This window comes from Rhopilema esculentum, chromosome 10 (assembly GCF_057945365.1).
Source record: "Rhopilema esculentum isolate cy_ngs chromosome 10, ASM5794536v1, whole genome shotgun sequence".
Taxonomy (NCBI): Eukaryota; Metazoa; Cnidaria; class Scyphozoa; order Rhizostomeae; family Rhizostomatidae; genus Rhopilema; species Rhopilema esculentum.
In genome coordinates this window covers 3,393,051-3,402,238 of record NC_142824.1, presented here as the reverse complement: position 1 = coordinate 3,402,238, position 9,188 = coordinate 3,393,051, and the positions used below count along the sequence as shown (strand labels likewise).

Below are 9,188 nucleotides of genomic sequence, written 5' to 3'. Positions count from 1 at the left end.
AAAAATTGTTATGAAGATATGTTTAAAAAAATCCTGGGATTGCTTTGTTTTTCCCATGTGTCCTTTGGTAATTTTCGTGTTGGTTTTAATGCTTCTAAGGTATTCCTTTATTCAATGTTGATTTTGTACCTTATTTTGTAGAAACATGTTCTGTTCTTTCCTTTATTGATTCTCTTGACGAATACATGTTGTTTTTTAATTGACATGATGTTGAAAACTTTATTTTGTTAATTCCTGTTATAGAATTCGTAATTGTGATATCATTTTAAATGTATTTCATATTTGTTTTTAGATGTTGAGGAATGCTTACTCAATGCTCATACTTGTCACTCAAACGCCTCTTGTACAAACACAGTTGGCAACTACACTTGTTCATGTAATAGTGGTTTTGTAGGAGATGGCAGAAATTGTACAGGTTTGTATCTACTCTTACAAAATGTCACGTGTACAATTGAAAAAGAAAAATGAGTTATGAACGTCTGTTTAAAACATCATGGAATTGTTTCGTATTGGCCATGTGTCCTTTGTTAATTTTCGTCTTTTTTAAATGCATGTAAGGTATTCCTATATATAAACTTGGGATTATACCTTATTTTCTGGAAAATATCATGTTCTTTATATACTGAATCTCCTAGGCAATTTATGCTGGTTTTAAATTGCGATGATATTAAAAACCTAATTTTGTATGTTTTTTATAGAGTTATGAGAACTTTGTTTCTTAATTACAGTGGCAATTTTTAAGTGTATCTCATATTTGTTCTTAGATGTTGACGAATGCTCAACCAATGCTCATACTTGTCACTCTAACGCGTCTTGTACAAACACAGTTGGCAACTACACTTGTTCATGTAATAGTGGTTTTGTAGGAGATGGCAGAAATTGTACAGGTTTGTATCTACTCTTACAAAATGTCACGTGTACAATTGAAAAAGAAAAATGAGTTATGAACGTCTGTTTAAAACATCATGGAATTGTTTCGTATTGGCCATGTGTCCTTTGTTAATTTTCGTCTTTTTTAAATGCATGTAAGGTATTCCTATATATAAACTTGGGGTTATACCTTATTTTCTGGAAAATATCATGTTCTTTATATACTGAATCTCCTAGGCAATTTATGCTGGTTTTAAATTGCGATGATATTAAAAACCTAATTTTGTATGTTTTTTATAGAGTTATGAGAACTTTGTTTCTTAATTACAGTGGCAATTTTTAAGTGTATCTCATATTTGTTCTTAGATGTTGACGAATGCTCAACCAATGCTCATACTTGTCACTCTAACGCGTCTTGTACAAACACAGTTGGCAACTACACTTGTTCATGTAATAGTGGTTTTGTAGGAGATGGCAGAAATTGTAACGGTTCGTTTCTATTAAAGAAAGTATCGTGTGAACTCTTTCAGAACAAAAAATTGTTATGAAGATCTGTCTAAAATGATCCTGGGATCGCTTTGTTTTTCCCATGTGTCCTTTGGTAATTTTCGTGTTGGTTTTAATGCTTGTAAGGTATTCCTTTATTTAATGTTGATCTTGTTCCTAATTTTGTAGAAACATGTTCTGTTCTTTCCTTTATTGATTTTCTTGACGAATACATGTTGTTTTTTAATTGACATGATGTTGAAAACTTTATTTTGTTAATTGCTGTTATAGAATTCGTAATTGTGATATCATTTTAAATGTATTTCATATTTGTTTTTAGATGTTGAGGAATGCTTACTCAATGCTCATACTTGTCACTCAAACGCCTCTTGTACAAACACAGTTGGCAACTACACTTGTTCATGTAATAGTGGTTTTGTAGGAGATGGCAGAAATTGTACAGGTTTGTATCTACTCTTACAAAATGTCACGTGTACAATTGAAAAAGAAAAATGAGTTATGAACGTCTGTTTAAAACATCATGGAATTGTTTCGTATTGGCCATGTGTCCTTTGTTAATTTTCGTCTTTTTTAAATGCATGTAAGGTATTCCTATATATAAACTTGGGATTATACCTTATTTTCTGGAAAATATCATGTTCTTTATATACTGAATCTCCTAGGCAATTTATGCTGGTTTTAAATTGCGATGATATTAAAAACCTAATTTTGTATGTTTTTTATAGAGTTATGAGAACTTTGTTTCTTAATTACAGTGGCAATTTTTAAGTGTATCTCATATTTGTTCTTAGATGTTGACGAATGCTCAACCAATGCTCATACTTGTCACTCTAACGCGTCTTGTACAAACACAGTTGGCAACTACACTTGTTCATGTAATAGTGGTTTTGTAGGAGATGGCAGAAATTGTACAGGTTTGTATCTACTCTTACAAAATGTCACGTGTACAATTGAAAAAGAAAAATGAGTTATGAACGTCTGTTTAAAACATCATGGAATTGTTTCGTATTGGCCATGTGTCCTTTGTTAATTTTCGTCTTTTTTAAATGCATGTAAGGTATTCCTATATATAAACTTGGGGTTATACCTTATTTTCTGGAAAATATCATGTTCTTTATATACTGAATCTCCTAGGCAATTTATGCTGGTTTTAAATTGCGATGATATTAAAAACCTAATTTTGTATGTTTTTTATAGAGTTATGAGAACTTTGTTTCTTAATTACAGTGGCAATTTTTAAGTGTATCTCATATTTGTTCTTAGATGTTGACGAATGCTCAACCAATGCTCATACTTGTCACTCTAACGCGTCTTGTACAAACACAGTTGGCAACTACACTTGTTCATGTAAAAGTGGTTTTGTAGGAGATGGCAGAAATTGTAACGGTTCGTTTCTATTAAAGAAAGTATCGTGTGAACTCTTTCAGAACAACAAATTGTTATGAAGATATGTTTAAAAAAATCCTGGGATTGCTTTGTTTTTCCCATGTGTCCTTTGGTAATTTTCGTGTTGGTTTTAATGCTTGTAAGGTATTCCTTTATTCAATGTTGATTTTGTACCTTATTTTGTAGAAACATGTTCTGTTCTTTCCTTTATTGATTCTCTTGACGAATACATGTTGTTTTTTAATTGACATGATGTTGAAAACTTTATTTTGTTAATTCCTGTTATAGAATTCGTAATTGTGATATCATTTTAAATGTATTTCATATTTGTTTTTAGATGTTGAGGAATGCTTACTCAATGCTCATACTTGTCACTCAAACGCCTCTTGTACAAACACAGTTGGCAACTACACTTGTTCATGTAATAGTGGTTTTGTAGGAGATGGCAGAAATTGTAACGGTTCGTTTCTATTAAAGAAAGTATCGTGTGAACTCTTTCAGAACAAAAAATTGTTATGAAGATATGTTTAAAAAAATCCTGGGATTGCTTTGTTTTTCCCATGTGTCCTTTTGTAATTTTCGTGTTGGTTTTAATGCTTGTAAGGTATTCCTTTATTCAATATTGATTTTGTACCTTATTTTGTAGAAACATGTTCTGTTCTTTCCTTTATTGATTCTCTTGACGAATACATGTTGTTTTTTAATTGACATGATGTTGAAAACTTTATTTTGTTAATTCCTGTTATAGATTTCGTAATTGTGATATCATTTTAACTGTATTTCATATTTTTTTTAGATGTTGACGAATGCTCAACCAACGCGCATACTTGTCACTCAAACGCGTCTTGTACAAACACAGTTGGCAACTACACTTGTTCATGTAATAGTGGTTTTGTAGGAGATGGCAGAAATTGTACAGGTTTGTATCTACTCTTACAAAATGTCACGTGTACAATTGAAAAAGAAAAATGAGTTATGAACGTCTGTTTAAAACATCATGGAATTGTTTCGTATTGGCCATGTGTCCTTTGCTAATTTTCGTCTTTTTTAATTGCATATAAGGTATTCCTATATATAAACTTGGGATTATACCTTATTTTCTGGAAAATATCATGTTCTTTATATACTGAATCTCCTAGGCAATTTATGCTGGTTTTAAATTGCGATGATATTAAAAACCTAATTTTGTATGTTTTTTTTATAGAGTTATGAGAAGTTTGTTTCTTAATTACAGTGGCAATTTTTAAGTGTATCTCATATTTGTTCTTAGATGTTGACGAATGCTCAACCAATGCTCATACTTGTCACTCTAACGCGTCTTGTACAAACACAGTTGGCAACTACACTTGTTCATGTAAAAGTGGTTTTGTAGGAGATGGCAGAAATTGTAACGGTTCGTTTCTATTAAAGAAAGTATCGTGTGAACTCTTTCAGAACAAAAAATTGTTATGAAGATATGTTTAAAAAAATCCTGGGATTGCTTTGTTTTTCCCATGTGTCCTTTGGTAATTTTCGTGTTGGTTTTAATGCTTGTAAGGTATTCCTTTATTCAATGTTGATTTTGTACCTTATTTTGTAGAAACATGTTCTGTTCTTTCCTTTATTGATTCTCTTGACGAATACATGTTGTTTTTTAATTGACATGATGTTGAAAACTTTATTTTGTTAATTCCTGTTATAGAATTCGTAATTGTGATATCATTTTGAATGTATTTCATATTTGTTTTTAGATGTTGAGGAATGCTTACTCAATGCTCATACTTGTCACTCAAACGCCTCTTGTACAAACACAGTTGGCAACTACACTTGTTCATGTAATAGTGGTTTTGTAGGAGATGGCAGAAATTGTACAGGTTTGTATCTACTCTTACAAAATGTCACGTGTACAATTGAAAAAGAAAAATGAGTTATGAACGTCTGTTTAAAACATCATGGAATTGTTTCGTATTGGCCATGTGTCCTTTGTTAATTTTCGTCTTTTTTAGTTGCATATAAGGTATTCCTATATATAAACTTGGGGTTATACCTTATTTTCTGGAAAATATCATGTTCTTTATATACTGAATCTCCTAGGCAATTTATGCTGGTTTTAAATTGCGATGATATTAAAAACCTAATTTTGTATGTTTTTTATAGAGTTATGAGAACTTTGTTTCTTAATTACAGTGGCAATTTTTAAGTGTATCTCATATTTGTTCTTAGATGTTGACGAATGCTCAACCAATGCTCATACTTGTCACTCTAACGCGTCTTGTACAAACACAGTTGGCAACTACACTTGTTCATGTAAAAGTGGTTTTGTAGGAGATGGCAGAAATTGTAACGGTTCGTTTCTATTAAAGAAAGTATCGTGTGAACTCTTTCAGAACAAAAAATTGTTATGAAGATATGTTTAAAAAAATCCTGGGATTGCTTTGTTTTTCCCATGTGTCCTTTGGTAATTTTCGTGTTGGTTTTAATGCTTGTAAGGTATTCCTTTATTCAATGTTGATTTTGTACCTTATTTTGTAGAAACATGTTCTGTTCTTTCCTTTATTGATTCTCTTGACGAATACATGTTGTTTTTTAATTGACATGATGTTGAAAACTTTATTTTGTTAATTCCTGTTATAGAATTCGTAATTGTGATATCATTTTAAATGTATTTCATATTTGCTTTTAGATGTTGAGGAATGCTTACTCAATGCTCATACTTGTCACTCAAACGCCTCTTGTACAAACACAGTTGGCAACTACACTTGTTCATGTAATAGTGGTTTTGTAGGAGATGGCAGAAATTGTAACGGTTCGTTTCTATTAAAGAAAGTATCGTGTGAACTCTTTCAGAACAAAAAATTGTTATGAAGATATGTTTAAAAAAATCCTGGGATTGCTTTGTTTTTCCCATGTGTCCTTTGGTAATTTTCGTGTTGGTTTTAATGCTTGTAAGGTATTCCTTTATTCAATGTTGATTTTGTACCTTATTTTGTAGAAACATGTTCTGTTCTTTCCTTTATTGATTCTCTTGACGAATACATGTTGTTTTTTAATTGACATGATATTGAAAACTTTATTTTGTTAATTCCTGTTATAGAATTCGTAATTGTGATATCATTTTAAATGTATTTCATATTTGTTTTTAGATGTTGAGGAATGCTTACTCAATGCTCATACTTGTCACTCAAACGCCTCTTGTACAAACACAGTTGGCAACTACACTTGTTCATGTAATAGTGGTTTTGTAGGAGATGGCAGAAATTGTAACGGTTCGTTTCTTTTAAAGAAAGTATCGTGTGAACTCTTTCAGAACAAAAAATTGTTATGAAGATCTGTTTAAAAAAATCCTGGGATCGCTTTGTTTTTCCCATGTGTCCTTTGGTAATTTTCGTGTTGGTTTTAATGCTTGTAAGGTATTCCTTTATTTAATGTTGATCTCGTACCTAATTTTGTAGAAACATGTTCTGTTCTTTCCTTTACTGACTCTCCTGACGAATACATGTTGTTTTTTAATTGACATGATGTTGAAAACTTTATTTTGGTAATTCCTGTTATAGATTTCGTAATTGTGATATCATTTTAACTGTATTTCATATTTTTTTTAGATGTTGACGAATGCTCAACCAACGCGCATACTTGTCACTCAAACGCGTCTTGTACAAACACAGTTGGCAACTACACTTGTTCATGTAATAGTGGTTTTGTAGGAGATGGCAGAAATTGTACAGGTTTGTATCTACTCTTACAAAATGTCACGTGTACAATTGAAAAAGAAAAATGAGTTATGAACGTCTGTTTAAAACATCATGGAATTGTTTCGTATTGGCCATGTGTCCTTTGCTAATTTTCGTCTTTTTTAATTGCATATAAGGTATTCCTATATATAAACTTGGGATTATACCTTATTTTCTGGAAAATATCATGTTCTTTATATACTGAATCTCCTAGGCAATTTATGCTGGTTTTAAATTGCGATGATATTAAAAACCTAATTTTGTATGTTTTTTTATAGAGTTATGAGAAGTTTGTTTCTTAATTACAGTGGCAATTTTTAAGTGTATCTCATATTTGTTCTTAGATGTTGACGAATGCTCAACCAATGCTCATACTTGTCACTCTAACGCGTCTTGTACAAACACAGTTGGCAACTACACTTGTTCATGTAAAAGTGGTTTTGTAGGAGATGGCAGAAATTGTAACGGTTCGTTTCTATTAAAGAAAGTATCGTGTGAACTCTTTCAGAACAAAAAATTGTTATGAAGATATGTTTAAAAAAATCCTGGGATTGCTTTGTTTTTCCCATGTGTCCTTTGGTGATTTTCGTGTTGGTTTTAATGCTTGTAAGGTATTCCTTTATTCAATGTTGATTTTGTACCTTATTTTGTAGAAACATGTTCTGTTCTTTCCTTTATTGATTCTCTTGACGAATACATGTTGTTTTTTAATTGACATGATGTTGAAAACTTTATTTTGTTAATTCCTGTTATAGAATTCGTAATTGTGATATCATTTTGAATGTATTTCATATTTGTTTTTAGATGTTGAGGAATGCTTACTCAATGCTCATACTTGTCACTCAAACGCCTCTTGTACAAACACAGTTGGCAACTACACTTGTTCATGTAATAGTGGTTTTGTAGGAGATGGCAGAAATTGTACAGGTTTGTATCTACTCTTACAAAATGTCACGTGTACAATTGAAAAAGAAAAATGAGTTATGAACGTCTGTTTAAAACATCATGGAATTGTTTCGTATTGGCCATGTGTCCTTTGTTAATTTTCGTCTTTTTTAATTGCATATAAGGTATTCCTATATATAAACTTGGGGTTATACCTTATTTTCTGGAAAATATCATGTTCTTTATATACTGAATCTCCTAGGCAATTTATGCTGGTTTTAAATTGCGATGATATTAAAAACCTAATTTTGTATGTTTTTTATAGAGTTATGAGAACTTTGTTTCTTAATTACAGTGGCAATTTTTAAGTGTATCTCATATTTGTTCTTAGATGTTGACGAATGCTCAACCAATGCTCATACTTGTCACTCTAACGCGTCTTGTACAAACACAGTTGGCAACTACACTTGTTCATGTAAAAGTGGTTTTGTAGGAGATGGCAGAAATTGTAACGGTTCGTTTCTATTAAAGAAAGTATCGTGTGAACTCTTTCAGAACAAAAAATTGTTATGAAGATATGTTTAAAAAAATCCTGGGATTGCTTTGTTTTTTCCCATGTGTCCTTTGGTAATTTTCGTGTTGGTTTTAATGCTTGTAAGGTATTCCTTTATTCAATGTTGATTTTGTACCTTATTTTGTAGAAACATGTTCTGTTCTTTCCTTTATTGATTCTCTTGACGAATACATGTTGTTTTTTAATTGACATGATGTTGAAAACTTTATTTTGTTAATTCCTGTTATAGAATTCGTAATTGTGATATCATTTTAAATGTATTTCATATTTGTTTTTAGATGTCGAGGAATGCTTACTCAATGCTCATACTTGTCACTCAAACGCCTCTTGTACAAACACAGTTGGCAACTACACTTGTTCATGTAATAGTGGTTTTGTAGGAGATGGCAGAAATTGTAACGGTTCGTTTCTTTTAAAGAAAGTATCGTGTGAACTCTTTCAGAACAAAAAATTGTTATGAAGATCTGTTTAAAAAAATCCTGGGATCGCTTTGTTTTTCCCATGTGTCCTTTGGTAATTTTCGTGTTGGTTTTAATGCTTGTAAGGTATTCCTTTATTTAATGTTGATCTCGTACCTAATTTTGTAGAAACATGTTCTGTTCTTTCCTTTACTGACTCTCCTGACGAATACATGTTGTTTTTTAATTGACATGATGTTGAAAACTTTATTTTGGTAATTCCTGTTATAGATTTCGTAATTGTGATATCATTTTAACTGTATTTCATATTTTTTTTAGATGTTGACGAATGCTCAATCAACGCGCATACTTGTCACTCAAACGCGTCTTGTACAAACACAGTTGGCAACTACACTTGTTCATGTAAAAGTGGTTTTGTAGGAGATGGCAGAAATTGTAACGGTTCGTTTCTATTAAAGAAAGTATCGTGTGAACTCTTTCAGAACAAAAAATTGTTATGAAGATATGTTTAAAAAAATCCTGGGATTGCTTTGTTTTTCCCATGTGTCCTTTGGTAATTTTCGTGTTGGTTTTAATGCTTGTAAGGTATTCCTTTATTCAATGTTGATTTTGTACCTTATTTTGTAGAAACATGTTCTGTTCTTTCCTTTATTGATTCTCTTGACGAATACATGTTGTTTTTTAATTGACATGATGTTGAAAACTTTATTTTGTTAATTCCTGTTATAGAATTCGTAATTGTGATATCATTTTAACTGTATTTCATATTTTTTTTAGATGTTGACGAATGCTCAACCAACGCGCATACTTGTCACTCAAACGCGTCTTGTACAAACA

General features: G+C 31.2%; 1 protein-coding gene across 1 annotated transcript; it reads left to right on the top strand.

Annotated features, from left to right (window-relative positions):
* The first annotated feature begins 1,897 nt into the window (after nucleotides 1–1,897).
* Nucleotides 1,898–8,851, top strand: LOC148959223 (uncharacterized). Its single transcript, XM_089110816.1, has 5 exons — nucleotides 1,898–1,910; nucleotides 2,605–2,763; nucleotides 4,034–4,156; nucleotides 4,966–5,088; nucleotides 8,670–8,851. Exons 1-5 carry the CDS (start codon nucleotides 1,898–1,900, stop codon nucleotides 8,849–8,851), a joined length of 600 nt encoding a protein of 199 aa, XP_088966942.1.
* The last annotated feature ends 337 nt before the right edge of the window (nucleotides 8,852–9,188 follow it).

Excerpts from the sequence above, each read along its gene's own strand:
- LOC148959223 (XM_089110816.1), top strand. Across the intron at positions 4,157-4,965 it reads AGATGGCAGAAATTGTAACG|ATGTTGACGAATGCTCAACC; the intron begins GTTCGTTTCTAT and ends ATTTGTTCTTAG. Across the intron at positions 5,089-8,669 it reads AGATGGCAGAAATTGTAACG|ATGTTGACGAATGCTCAATC; the intron begins GTTCGTTTCTAT and ends TATTTTTTTTAG.